The 15,659-nt window shown below is 39.3% G+C and overlaps 1 protein-coding gene across 2 annotated transcripts in view; it reads right to left on the bottom strand.

Moving 5' to 3' along the window:
- The window catches only part of rgs17 (regulator of G protein signaling 17), a 42,515-nt gene that overhangs the window by 18,309 nt on the left and 8,547 nt on the right, over positions 1 to 15,659 (bottom strand). For both annotated transcript variants that reach the window (XM_014179913.2, XM_014179914.2), the window contains exon 3: positions 8,083 to 8,213. In XM_014179913.2, coding sequence (XP_014035388.1) covers positions 8,083 to 8,213 — 131 coding nt within the window. The remainder of the gene's footprint in view (positions 1 to 8,082; positions 8,214 to 15,659) is intronic.

Below are 15,659 nucleotides of genomic sequence, written 5' to 3'. Positions count from 1 at the left end.
CAATGACGTGACTCTCAGCCTTTAATTAGATTTAGAGGATTGGAGAATTCTAAATTAATATCAAAGGGGCATTTTTCATTTGGTAAAATCTGATCTGTGAGAATATCTAAGAGGCTTTTAAATAATTCAAAATTAATTAATAATAATTGCTTTGTTTAAAAAGAACGATATTTTGGAGATGATTTAGTTTTCAAATAACCTAAAGTGAGTAAGAAAAAGGCCATTCTTGAACATGGGGTGAGACATTGTTACTAATTTGTAAATAAAGCCAGATTGTTATTTAGAATTATTTATTTCTGTTTTTAGAGGGAGAGAAACCAAAAGCCTACAGTCACCTCATTGGTCTCCCAGTCACGGCTGGCACGGGTATTGAACCAGCATCTGTAGCAATGCAGTTTGCACTGGAATGCAGAGTCTTAGACCATTGTGCCACTCAGGCGCTGTACAACGTGACCGGTTGGGAGTAGACTACAGTACTACAGTAAGAGCAAAATAATCCTAACATTGCAACACCCTAATTGTAGTCGAAGTTCCACTTAGAATAAAAACCTTAGTGTAACAACAGTTTTTGTAAGTGATACTGAAGTCATGCACAATTATCAGTTTCTATTTGGTTTATGTCGCCCATTCATTGTCAGTTAGAGACACATGCTTTTGCACCTTGGGACACAAAAGCATAATCAGTGCTCTAACTCCCCCTTGCGCTGGTCTGGAGCAATGAAGTAGTGACGCAGGGTACCGTACTAAACAACAAATTACCTCAAAGTTCTGCAGCATAATCACAAACTTTTAGTTGAGCAACCACTGTAGTTATAGTATAGGCCATTATTACCTAATAAAAGTACTGTATTTACAGCTGTAACACAGTTGTCCAGTTTGTGTTATAGGCTAACACTTGCTTATGGTAGGCTACCTCCACAATGAGTTTTTATTGAGCACCGCTTTCTATTGTTTGGTGTCCCCAATTGGAAAAAGCTTTTTGCCTTTAATGGAGCAAGACCTTGACTTCCTAAAGCATCTCAGAGTACGTGTGCAAACTTAGGATCAGTTTTGCCTTTTAGATCATAATTATATGGACGGGGGGGGACTTGATCCTAGATCTGCACTCCTACTCTAAGACTCTTTGTGAATACGGATCCAGGAGTCATCGATGGCTTGTTCTGATCTGTAGAAAGTGTTGCTCAAGTCGTTCTACCTTTGCCTTTGGCCTTCTCAGGTCGGTCATGCATACCAGAGACCCACACGTGTTACAGTGGTCGAGAAATGTAAAGTTACAATGCAACTCTGACTGGCAGAACTCTCAGAAGTTGTGTTCCAAATATCAATTGCCTCCAAACACATGACATATTTACTTCAACATCAAGGACATGAGTTTCTCAAAGCTCCACAGTCATCACCTATCACAATGCAGATGTAGGATTTTAATTTGATCACTCTGTTGCAGGATAACCTTCCTGCAGTGCAGGACATTTAAAACGTGTAGTTTATTTGAAGTTTTAGAAAAACTTCTGAAGTTTGTAATTTCCACTTACAAAAAATGTATCAACCACTACAAAAATGTCACTTAAATATAAATTCACATAAAAATTAAAATTTCCGGTTTCTGCAGGATTATTTGTTTGCTGTAGCAAACTGGCTCAAATGATCATCCTACATCTGTAGATCATGGAACTGTATGGATGTACCATTCCATGCTAACACTTATGAGAACAGACATATTCTGAGTCCTAAAAGATTACCTTGTATTATATGTGACCTGATTCAGGAAACTAGGCGTATGTCGCAAGTCACATCTTCACAGGAGAGCCTTTTGAACGTAAAAATGTTTTTTATCTAAATGCGTTTTTTGGAAGAAATGCCTTCTCGGACATGTGAACTTTCATGTGCCTTAATATGAAACTTGTATGTCATCTGTAAATACAAATAAAATTGTTCAATTACGTGCCTAGTTGGTTTAGCCACAGAGAAAGCCAGCAACCTTCCCGCTAGCCATGATTGGTTGAGATAATGAGTGGGCTGGACATGCCGAGAGATGAGTTTGGATTGGTCTGCGGTGTTGCATCTTGTGTCTATAAAATGAGCTGCTTGTAATGCGTAGATAGTCCTGTCTACTGCAGGTTTTTTTCTCAAAATATATAACTTTAGCCATGGAGAACTGCTAATATGTTGCTACTGCTCTCAATAACTTGCTGCCCTGAATTTATCAGGCGCTATCAACAAAAGGTGAGTGGGAAAAAGTTGTGTCAGACTACTTTCTGGATGACGATCATGCCATGCAATGCTGACTCTCTCTCACTCTGAAAATTACACATTTTGAAATCAGTGGAACACAACCGGCCAAACAAGCTGCGCAAACTAAACGGAAACAACACAGGATGTTTTATAAAGGGGTTGCAGTCTGCCGTGAAGCTTTCATCCATGTATACAGGTAAGAATCTAGTTACAGATTCAGATATTATACGTTTCTAACGTTTGTCAGAAAGTTGTTTTCATTGCAAGCTGGAGTTTGATGGCTGGATTGCTAACTAACATTGAACCTGTTATTTGGTTAACTTTAGCTTGCTATGACAATTGGTTTGTATTGCTAGTAACGTTACTCTATGGATTGGGATTATATTTCATATTTTAGCTAGCTAGCTAACGTTAACGTGACATGTCTAAACAAAAGACCCCAAGTTAAAGCTTGCTGTTAGCTAGCTAACGTCAGCTAAGGTTAGATGGCTGGCTAGCTAACATGAACTTATGTGTATAAAGTGTGTGTAACATTAGTGTATTTTTCTCAGAATGCCATTTCGCATTGCTAGTTATAGCCTAATGTTAGATAGCTAACATTGAACCTATTGGTTAACTTTAGCTAGCTATGACAATCGGTTTGTATTTCTAGTTAAAGCTTGCTGTTAGCTAGCCAGCTGATGTTAGATAGCTGGCTAGCTACAGTAGCTAACATTCCCAGTATGAACGGTAGCTAACATTCCCAGTATGAACGGTGTGTAGTGATCTCAGAATGCCACTTTGCATCTATTGTATAATAATGCTAAAATATTTGTATCTGGAATTTGTCTTTCAGCATCAATCAGTAGAACATGCCTGACTCTAATCCACCAGTCATACAGTCATCAAAAAGAGAGCTGGCCTAAGCAAGCAAAGGCAGCAGCGCAGTCATCAACTACTTGCACCCTTTCTTCACCAACTAGGGAGTTGGGAAAACATGTGTGGACCTGAATTGTGATAACTGCAGTGGCCAAAACAAGAACAAGTTTGTGCTCTGGTATTGTGCCTGGTGGACCATGCACAAGCTCCACCACAATCTGGACCTTCACTTCCTGATCACAGGCCACAACAAGTTTGCCCCCACTGGTGCTTCGGCCTCATCAAGCAGTGCTTTAGAAAGACCAGAGTGAACACTTTGTCTGAGATTGCTGGTGTTGTGAAGGACACCACTGTGACAGGGGTCAACATCCCACAGCTGGTTGGACTGGAGGATGGCGCGGTGCTGGTGGAAAACTATGGCTGGCAACAACACCCGACTCTGTACTTCAGGCCGCTGCCACAGATCAAGCAGTACCAGTACTTGAGGTAAAAAATGATTTTCATTGTAGGAGGTTATTCTTATGTAAACTTGGGAGGTGAATTGATGTTTTCTTCAGGGTTGTAATGTCTTCTGATTTTTTTTGTTATTCCCTGTTTTACATCTTCAATGCTCTGGAGCCTGGTGTTGTCGCCAAGGAGCGTTCAGACTGTCGGGACCAGGTTTCAGCTGCTGCGCATCCTTCCTCCCATAGATGGTCTGCCTGTAAAAGCACCACCTGGACTGGACACAGCTAGACAAACTTATATTTTTGAGAAGATCAGGTAGTTTTGTTACGAAGAGGCTATGGACATCACATGCCCTGCACCAAAGTCAAGGGCAGGACAGAAACAGGTTCTCCGAATATAGATTCCCTTGTTCATGCGTGGTTTGGACGGACCAGTCATCAGCACTATCCGCAGTGCCTCTATTCACATGACTTTCTCCTAACACACACGCCATATGTTGCTGCTACTATAATTTTTTTATCCTGCTGCTCAGCCACATTATCCCTGATCGTATGCATATAACTACCTCGTCTATCACTGATATTGTTCTTGTACATACATGTGACCGTATCAAGTGTCCACCACATAAATATATGGCGCATGCATCTGTTAATGTACTGTACATGTGCACCTCACGCAGGTTTCAACTCCGATTGCATGGCCTTAACTTATGTATGGAATACTATGTGATAAGTGCCTGTTTAACGGTATATAAAGTATGCTAATGTACTGGTGTGAAGGCATTTGGGCAGTGGTGTAAAGTACTTAAGTAAAAATACTTGAAAGTACTACTTAAGTAGTTTTTGTGGTATGTGTACATTACTTAACTATTTCATATTTTTGGCTACTTTTACTTCACTACATTAGTAAAGAAAATAATGTACTTTTTACGCATTACATTTTCCTTGACACCCAAAAGTACTTGTTACATTTTGACAGGAAAATTGTCCAATTCACACACTTATCAAGAGAACATCTCTGGTCACCCCTACTGCCTCTGATCTGGCCGACTCACAAAACACAAATGCTTCGTTTGTGAATTATGTCTCAGTGTTGGAGTGTGCCCCTGGCTATCGTCAATAAAAATAAAATAATTTTGCCGTCTGGTTTAATATAAGGAATTTGAAATGATTTATACTTTTACTCTATGACAATTTAGTACTTGTTCCACCACTGGATATGGCTGGGGGTTATAGCATTTATTTCACATGACCCATCAATTTAGACAAGTGTGTCTGGGTGTCTAATATTTATACATTTCTTAATCTGGACACTATGTTTACCTGGAATGGTTCCTTATTGTATTCTACTACCACTTTTAGTCTTAATCTTTACTACACTACTCACTGTTTAGCACATGACATGTGAATCCTTAAAGAGATGGGTGAGGCTGGCTTAAGAGGGTGTGAACAACGCTTAATGGGTGTAGACAAAGCAGAGTTCTCCAGTAGGTACCAAGGCCCCTTTCTCAAAAGTGAGTTGATCAACTTTCAAAGCAGAATGACTTTCCCATTGTTCCTCAATTGCAGTGTATGATATACCATTTTGTAGCTCTGAGTCTCTACTTTTATCCAATGTAAAAGACACAATTTCAAATTTTGCTGCATAAGACCGATTTGAGCTGGTCAGTCACACATTATTCTTACAATCTTAGAGCTTTGCTTAACCTTTGATCAGTTTTTTAATATATTACTCTTAAACTGCAAATTACTGTTTGCTCATGTTGTCATCACAAACTTCACCCATTTTATGGAAATGTAAAGGATGGCTTATCAATACACTATGCAAACTACAACCAATGATATCCGTTAATATTTACATTGTTCTTTTCACATTTAGGGATCGTGTTAACACAGAATTCTGTGAAAAAAGAAAGATATAACACTGAAAAAATATTTTGCTGCGTTTTGTAAACACAGATCTAAAATGCTTCTTATTGTAATTTCTACTCGGCTTAATTTCGTGCTCCAGTTACACTTCTCCACTTGGATGATAAATATTTTCTATTGTCTTCATGAATCAGATTCCCGCATTCAGAAACGGTCATTCGATCAGCAGACAGCACTCTGACTGATATACTTTCTCTAGTATAGTTTCTCTCCGGTAGCAAGTTAAAATGTAAGCTAAAAAAAAATCTTACAAAATATTAGGAAATGTAGCAGGGTAAATTCTTTCTATGATAACCATGATAAATCTGATGTCCACTCACTGGGCAAAAACTGGTTGACTCAACATTGTTTCCACGTAAACTCAGCAAAAAAAGAAACGTCCTCACTGTCAACTGCGTTTATTTTCAGCAAACTTAACATGTGTAAATATTTGTATGAACATAACAATATTCAACAACTGAGACATAAACTGAACAAGTTCCACAGACATGTGGCTAACAGAAATGGAATAATGTGTCCCTGAACAAAGGCCTCTTCAGTTTTCATAACTGTGACCTTAATTGCCTACCGTCTGTAAGCTGTTAGTGTTTGAACGACCGTTCCACAGGTGCATGTTCATTAATTATTTATGGTTCATTGAACAAGCATGGGAAACAGTGTTTAAACCCATTACAATGAAGATCTGTGAAGTTATTTGGAGTTTAATGAATTATCTTTGAAAGACAGAGTCCTGAAAAAGCAACATTTCTTTTTTTGCTGAGTTTAGATTCAACATCTTCACATTGAAATGTGGAAACATCATTGATTCAACCAGTTTTTGTCCAGGGGGTGGGGCATCAGATTTCTCATGTTTATCATAGAAATAATGTAGCCAGCTACATTTCCTAATGTTTTACTTGAAGTTCATCTTGCATTTTAACTTGCTCCCGGAGAAAAACTACACGGAAGAAAGTACATCAGAGCACTCTTGGACTGATTGGATTTGCAAAAAAGTCATCAATGTAACATGCGGACCAGACCGCACGTGCGCATGTTGATTTTGTCCACCCACACCAGACGCGATCAGGACACGCAGGTTGAAATATCAAAACGAACTCTAAACCAACTATATTAACTTAGGAACAGGTCGAAAAGCATAAAAAAAAGTATGGCAATTAGCTAGCTAGCTTGCTAGCTAATTTGTCCTGGGATATAAACATTGGGTTGTTATTTTACCTGAAATGTACAAGGTCCTCTTCTCCAAAAATATATCCACAAATAAAAAGGGTAAAAGTTTGTAGGTGCATTACCACTACCAACTGAACTGGAGTGTGGACCTCATCTTTCAATCACCCACGTGGGTATATGGTCCTTAAAACCAATGAGGAGATGGCACGTGGGTATATGCTCCTTAAAACCAATGAGGAGATGGCACGTGGGTATATGCTCCTTAAAACCAATGAGGAGATGGCACGTGGGTATATGATCCTAAAAACCAATGAGGAGATGGGAGAGGCGGGACTGGCAGCGCATCAAGTGTCACAAATAGAACCAAGTTCTATTTTAGCGCCTGGTTACGCAGACTCTCGTTGACGCGCACCATCAGTGTGGGTGAAATTACTGAATAACATGTACATTTATTTTGCAACACTCGCGCATGCGACGCAAGCGGTGTGGTCAGCATGTAAGGGCATTTCGCCTTTATTTACCCAACTTTTAACCAAAATCCAATGACGTTGCATTTCTTTCTTGATTTCACATTGGATTAATGTTAGCTGAAAACTCAACGAAATATAAATCAAAACTAGACGTTGAACTGCAAAAAAGACCATACTTTTTCATTGTAAGCTAATTTACTTATGTGTGGCTGCTAGCCAAATAGTGTTGCACTTTTAGTCATCTGATGAAAACCATGCTATTTTCTACCAAATGTGTTGCATTAATTTATTTAGTGTGAAGAAAAACTATAGTTGCATGCCCCTGATGACTCTATTGAAGCAAATAAACACAAACACTGACTTTCAATATAAAATGCAGGTGAAATGGTTTAAAATGCAGATTTTCTTGATGGTCTGCATTTTGAAAATGCAGATTATTAAAAGCTAATGCACCCCTGCTGTTTTCTCCACGGAAACATGAAGAGTAGTAATCATACAGTTGTATATAGGAGTCTCTTTTCCTAAGCTCACCCTTTTCCCAGGCATCAGATAATTGGTCTGATAAACAATGTTTATGCACCCATAGTACTGAAAACTATGAGAGGAAAAAGACTTCAAGCATCGAGTCATGTTTTACCTGGAGACCTACAGTCTTTCAGCATTCATTACTTTAATCTATAAACAATGTGATCGGCCTAAACATTGGGTGAATAACGACAATAATTCCAAATGTACAAGTTTTGGTTATTTTGGCCTAAAGTGCTGATAACTACAGTCTACAATACTTTCCCCCACTAATAAAAAAAACACTGAAAGGGATGTGGTCTTGAAGGTAATATGACCAGGTGCTTTTTTCTGTCTATATTTCAGGAAAATCGAAACACAATTTCTCATAATTCTAAAGGGCATTTAGACAGCCATTGCCCTTTGAATATGGAGGAGTCATGGGGTAAGTAAACAGAAAGCGAGGATTGACGTACCAGAGGCATTTACAACAACCACACCAGCACATGCAGCAGTTGTTGGGCCTTGGATGGCCAGGCGCCTGGGGAGGTCCTTCAATGTGTGGCTGCTGCCGTTTTCTCATATCAACACCGCTTAAACTTCGGGGCTGTGGACAAAATCCAAACACATTGGTTAAGGACTATGCCATCTTTCTCATAGATGTATGAATACCACAACATTGAGAGAACATGAACCAGGTGAATTTCATACAGAAATCAATATAGACGTGAAAAGGTATTTTTTCACTGGTTCTTTTCTAAATGTTCCCCTTTTATCTTTGCCACTCATTCATGCGTTCAACTTTTTATAATTTCAACAAAATACATTTTAAAACAAGGTATTGTGTGTGTGGCAATCACAGTCAAACCATGTCAACAACCATCAAGGACCACTTTGGAATTTTTTTTAATTAATACTTTCAAGTGATATCCTCTGGGTCCACATTGTACATTTTGTTGTATATATGTCCGTTACCCAGAATAAATTAAATTCAACAATATTGATATTCAAACTCAGAGGCCAACAAAGAACATTTTAGGCTGCACAAGCCCAAAGAGAAAGATAGAGGGCGAGGATGGAGAGAGAAAAATAGATAGAATGATAGAAAGAGGTGGTGAAAGAATGAGACAGAGGATTCCCTCCTGGAGCTGGCCTTGCTTGGCACCGTGACAAATCTGCTCTGCTGTGTGAGCAAGAGATTGGTACACACACACACACACACACACACAGAGCAAACACTGAGGGAGATGTGTGAGGTCTCACATGTCTTTACACACGAGCAGAAGATGCTCAGTCTGTGCTACATTATGCGTCTGCTGTGAGTGCCTAAATAGATACCAAAATAAAAAACATGCATAACAATTTACCCCTCAAAAAACAGAAAGGTACAGTTGAAGTCGGAAGTTTACATACACCTTAGCCAAATACATTTAAACTCAGTTTTTCACAATTCCTGACATTTTATCCTTGTAAAAATTCCCTGTCTTAGAATCACCACTTTATTTTAAGAATGTGAAATGTCAGAATAATAGCAGAGATAATTATTTATTTCAGCTTTAATATCTTTCATCACATTCCCAATGGGTCAGAAGTTTACATACATTCAATTAGTATTTGATAGCATTGCCTTTAAATAGTTTAACTTGGGTCAAACGTTTCGGGTAGCCTTCCACAAGCTTCCCACAATAAGTTGGGTGAATTTTGGCCCATTCCTCCTGACAGAGCTGGTGTAACTGAGTCAGGTTTGTAGGCCTCCTTGCTCGCACACGCTTTTTCAGTTCTGCCCACAAGTTTTCTATAGGATTGAGGTCAGGGCTTTGTGATGGCCACTCCAATACCTTGACTTTGTTGTCCTTAAGCCATTTTGCCACAACTTTGGAAGTATGCTTGGGGTCATTGTCCATTTGGAAGACCCATTTGCAACCAAGCTTTAACTTCCTGACTGATGTCTTGAGATGTTGCTTCAATATATCCACATAATTTTTCTACCTCATGATGCCATCTATTTTGTGAAATGCACCAGTCCCTCCTGAAGCAAAGCACCCCCACAATTTGATGCTGCCACCCCCGTGCTTCACGGTTGGGATGGTGTCCTTCGGCTTGCAAGCATCCCCCTTTTTCCTCCAAACATAACAATGGTCATTATGGCCAAACAATTCTATTTTTGTTTCATCAGACCAGAGGACATTTCTCCAAAAAGTACGATCTTTGTCCCCCATGTGCAGTTGCAAACCGTAGTCTGGCTTTTTTATGGCGGTTTTGGAGCAGTGGCTTCTTCCTTGCTGAGCGGCCTTTCAGGTTATGTCGATATAGGACTCGTTTTACTGTGGATATAGATACTTTAATACCCATTTCCTCCAGCATCTTCACAAGGCCCTTTGCTGTTATTCTGGGATTGATTTGCACTTTTCGCACCAAAGTACGTTCATCTCTAAGAGACAGAACGCGTCTCCTTCCTGAGCGGTATGACGGCTGCGCGGTCCCATGGTGTTTATACATGCATACTATTGTTTGCACAGATGAACGTGGTACCTTCAGGTGTTTGGAAATTGCTCCCAAGGATAAAACAGACTTGTGGAGGTCTACAATTCTTTTCTGAGGTCTTGGCTGATTTCTTTAGATTTTCCCATGATGTCAAGCAAAGAGGCACTGAGTTTGAAGGTAGGCCTTGAAATACATCAACAGGTACTCCTCCAATTGACTCAAATGATGTCAATTACCTTATCAGAAGCCATGACATCATTTTCTGGAATTTTCCAAGCTGTTTAAAGGCACAGTCAACTTGGTGTATGTAAACTTCTGACTCACTGGAATTGTGATACAGTGAATTATAAGTGAAATAATCTGTCTGTAAACAATTGTTGGAAAAATGACTTGTGTCATGCACAAAGTAGATGTCCTAACCGACTTGCCAAAACTATAGTTTGTTAACAAGAAATGTGTGTAGTGGTTGAAAAACGAGTTTTAATTTTACCCTTATTTAACTAGGTAAGTCAGTTAAGAACAAATTCTTACTTTCAATGACGGCCTAGGAACTGCCTGTTCAGGGGCAGAACGACAGATTTGTACCTTGTCAGTTTGAGGATTTGAACTTGCAACCTTTCGGTTACTAGTCTAACGCTCTAACCACTAGGCTACCCTGCCGCCCCGGGGTAATGACTCCAACCTATGTAAACTTCCGACTTCAACTGTATATCATTGTAACAGAGAAACATATTATGTTTGTCCCCAATGACAAGGAGCACAAATCAAGGGCCTGTCTATAGCCTATTAGGCCTATATGTGTGAAGGGGAGTAAACAAGTGGACATAAGCTAGCCTAAAGGTTGCAGTGCAATAGCTGTGTGCAATACCACCATTGTGAAACCCAACAAAAGTAGGATACAAAGGCATTTACCTACTTTAGGCAGTAGACACTGACATATGGCAAATCTTTCTTGAGTGAATGAACACTCCAGTACAATCAAGCCTTAGACAGTCAAGCACATTCAATCAATCAATAAAAAAATGATAGCCAGTTATAATTGTAATGGCTTAGCAGATAATGAGAAAAGACAAATCAGCATTTACCCGGCTAAAAGAGAAGGAATACAATATCTATTGTTTACAGGAAACTCATTCAACAATTTTAGATGAAGTTGTGTGGAAAAAGAACTGGGGGGGCGGGGCAAAATATATTTCTCCTATGTGCAAAAAAATTCAAAAAGGGGTGAGGATATTAATTAACAGTAATTTTGATCAGAATGTGCAAATTGTCCAAACAAGGTAGATTTTAAATATGTTATTGGACCATAAACAGATATGGCTCATTAACCTATTACAGTTCAAATAATGATGATCCACGCTTCTTTGAAAATATATATAATAATGAATCAACCCTACAAGCAATACAAGACTATTATTATGGTGGGAGATTATAATACAGTTTTAAATACCTCTATGGAGCCTAAAGGATATCACCTTCATCCACTTAAGGAAATCCCGAATGTCATGGATATATTGGAACTAGTGGACATATGAAGGCTTAAATATCCTGACCTAGTGAGATATACATGGTGGAGGCTCAATCAAGTTAGTCGTCTTGACTACTTTCTTATGTCATTCTCTCTGGCACCAAAAGTTTAAAAAGTGTTGTTAGGGGACAGAATGCGGTCGGACAATCAGATAATTGGCATATACATTATTCTTACAGCATTTCCACGTGGACGAGGATATTGGAAATTTAATCAAAGCCTTTTGTACGATAACATGTTTTTAACTAGGACAGAATAATTTATAACTTACTTTTTCCCGACATAACATAGGTACAGCAGATCCCCTTACTGTACGGGACACTTTTAAATGTGCCTTTAGAGGCCATGCAATTCAGGACTCATCTCTAAAACAAAAGCAATTTAGGTCAAAAGAGTCCATTTTAACAAAGGAAACAGTACAGCTGCTGGGATGCTGGCTATCTAGGCAGAGTTCCTCTGTCCAGTGTCTGTGTTCTTTTGCCCAGCTTAATCTTTTCTTTTTATTGGCCAGTCTGAGATATGGCTTTTTTTGCAACTCTGCCTACAAGGCCCGCATCCTGGAGTTGCCTCTTCACTGTTGACGTTGAGACTGGTGTTTTGCGGGCACTATTTAATGAAGCTGCCAGTTGAGGACTTGTAAGGTGTCCGTTTCTCAAACTAGACACCCTAATGTACTTGTCCTCTTGCTCAGTTGTGCACCGGGGCCTCCCACTCCTCTTTCTATTCTGGTTAGAGACAGTTTGCTCTGTTCTGTGAAGGGAGTAGTACACAGCATTGTACCAGATCTTCGCGTTCTTGGCTATTTCTCAGAACAAGAATAGACTGATGAGTTTCAGAAGAAAGTTCCTTGTTTCTGGCCATTTTGAGCCTGTAATCGAACCCACAAATGCTGATGCTCCAGATACTCAACTAATCCAAGGAAGGCCAGTTTTATTGCTTCTTTAATCAGAACAACAGTTTTCAGCTGTGCTAACATAATTGCAAAAGGGTTTTCTAATGATCAATTAGCCTTTTAAAACAATAAACTTGGATTAGCTAACACAACGTGCCATTGGAACAAAGGAGTGATGGTTGCTGATAATGGGCCTCTGTAGGCCTATGTAGATATTCCATTCAAAATCAACAACAAAAAAAAATCTGCCGTTTCCAGCTACAATAGTCATTTACAACATTAACAATGTCTACACTGAATTTCTGACCAATTTGATGTTATTTTAATGGAGAAAAAGTGTTTCTTTAAAAAGTTAGGAAATTTCTAAGTGACCCCAAACTTTTGAACAGTAGTGTATATATAATATACGTATGTATATGTATGTACAGTTATTAAACTGAGATAATGTCATGCTGAAGGTTGAGTACCAGTCAATAACCCTTGAATGAGTGTCCAAACTTTTCTTTATTTTTGTAACTATTTTCTACATTGTAGAATAATAGTGAAGACATCAAAACTATGAAATAACACATATGGAATCATCTGGGCGGCAGGTAGCTTAGTGGTTAGAGCGTTGGACTAGTAACCGAAAGGTTGCAAGATCAAATCCCCGGGCTGACAAGGTAAAAATCTGCCGTTCTGCCCCTGAACAAGGCAGTTCCTAGGCCGTCATTGAAAATAAGAATTTGTTCTTCACTGACTTGCCTAGTTAAATAAAGGTAAAATAAATATAATAATGTAGTAACAGAAAAAAAAGTGTTAAGCAAAATGTATTTTATATTTGAGATTCTTTAAAGTAGCCACCCGTTGCCTTGATGTTGCCTTGATGACAACTTTGCACTCTCTTGGCATTCTCTCAACCAGTTTCATGAGGTAGTCACCTGGAATGCATTTCAATTAACAGGTGTGCCTTGTTAAAAATTAGTTTGTGAAATGTATTTCCTTCTTAACGTGTTTGAGCCAATCAGTTGTGTAGTGACAAGGTTGGTATATAGAAGATAGCCCTATTTGGTAAAATATCAAGTCCATACTATGGCAAGAAAATATCAAATAAGCAACAAAAAAACAGCAATCCATCGTTACTTTAAAGCATGAATGTCAGTCAATGTGGAAAATTTCAAGAACTTTTAAAGTTTCTTCAAGTGCAGTCGCAAAAACCATCAAGCGCTATGATGAAACTGGCTCTCATGAGAACCGACACAGGAAAGGAAGACCCAGAGTAAGCTTTGCGGCAGAGGATAAGTTCATTAGAGTTAACTGCACCTCAGATTGCAGCCCAAATAAATGCTTCACAGAGTTCAAGTAACATCTCAACATCAACTGTTCAGAGGAGACTGCGTCAATCAGGCCTTCATGCTCGAATTGCTGCAAAGAAACCACTACTAAAGGACACCAATAACAAGAAGAGACTTGCTTGGGCCAAGAAACACAAGCAATGGACATTAAACTGGTGGAAATCTGTCCTTTGGTCTGATAAGTCCGAATTTGAGATTTTTGGTTCCAACCGCCGTGTCTTTGTGAGACGCAGAGTAGGTGAACGGATGATCTCCGCATGTGTGGTTCCCACCGTGAAGCATGGAGGAGGGGGTATGATGGTGTGGGGGTGCTTTGCTGGTGACACTGTCAGGGATTTATTTAGAATTCAAGGCACACTTAACCAGCATGGCAACCACAGCATTCTGCAGCGATACGCCATACCACCTGGTTTGCGCTTAGTGGGACTATCATTTGTTTTTCAAAAGGACAATGACCAAAAACACACCTCCAGGCTGTATAAGGGCTATTTGACCAAGAAGGAGAGTGATGGAGTGCTGCATCAGATGACCTGGCCTCCTCAATCACCTGACCTCAACCCAATTGAGATGGTTTGGGATGAGTTGGACTGGAGAGTGAGGAAAAGCAATCCAGGTGAAGCTGGTTGAGAGAATGGCAAGAGTGTGCAAAGCTGTCATCAAGGCAAAGGGTGGCTACTTTGAAGAATCTTAAATATAAAATGGCCTATTGGGAACATCCCTAGGAAATAAGAGGAGCAACTTTGAAAATATGTGCCAACATTGGATTCTTTCTGGTACTTATTTCAGAGAATGGTTACTATCACCACGATTATTAACATCCTGGTAAGGAATGGTACAATAATGCTTGTTTCAATCAATCCCAAAGAACAGATCATTATTAATATAATTATAATAATTATGACAGGTTAATAAATACCATTCTGCACAATCTGGGTGTGGAACACGGGCCCCAAGTACTGTAGATGGTACATGTTGGCTAAACTTAAAAAATAAATGTCTTCTCTGCTCTCATTTGACCTCTCCTGTGATTCTACTTCATTTCACTACTTTTAAACTTTGCTCTTGAATCCCAAAACTATGAAATAAAGGATTGTCTTACCTGCATAGTCATCATTCAACTTTTGCTCCGTATTTATGGACACTAACAATGAACAGTGAGAATGTTGTCTGTCTCTCTGTGTGGCCTACACTTTGACATTCATGATAGGGGTCATATATGAACCAATAAACCAAACATGCAAATCCTGAGTTGGTCACTTGAGCAGCCATCGGTTATTCACCTTCTACCGGTGGAAAACATGCACATTGATGCAAAATACAGTGACAAACACCTTTGTTCTAGCTGGGGACACATCCAAGCCACTGAAAAGAAATGCAAATAAAGGATCCCTCCATGTGGAAAGACAAATATAGGCTTAGCCAAAGAACCTAATTTTCATTCTGCATCTCCATCATTTTGGCCAGGATTAATTTCTTATTTTAATTCTATTGTCGAACTACAGTGAGGAGAAATTCTATTCTATTCTATTAGCCATTTGGGAAATGTAATGTCCTTTGATCTTGCTGTGGCACAAAATACAGCAGAGGCACACATCATTTTGTTCAATGGCAAATATGACTCTCTTTAAATGTAAGGCTAATTTATTCAATATTAACAGCTCATGGTCCTAGCCGTTCTAAAGCAGCAGCCAGTGATGCAGAGCAAGGGTTACGGCCCACTGCACAAGAGGATCCTCCTCCGCCTGCCACTCTCCAGTCTCCACCCAGAGAGGTCATGCAGTGCATGACAAAAAAGCCTTAAATTAGATCTACTAC

The sequence above is a fragment of the Salmo salar genome, chromosome ssa28 (genome assembly GCF_905237065.1).
Source record: "Salmo salar chromosome ssa28, Ssal_v3.1, whole genome shotgun sequence".
Classification (NCBI taxonomy): domain Eukaryota; kingdom Metazoa; phylum Chordata; class Actinopteri; order Salmoniformes; family Salmonidae; genus Salmo; species Salmo salar.
This window is presented reverse-complemented; position numbering and strand designations above follow the sequence as displayed.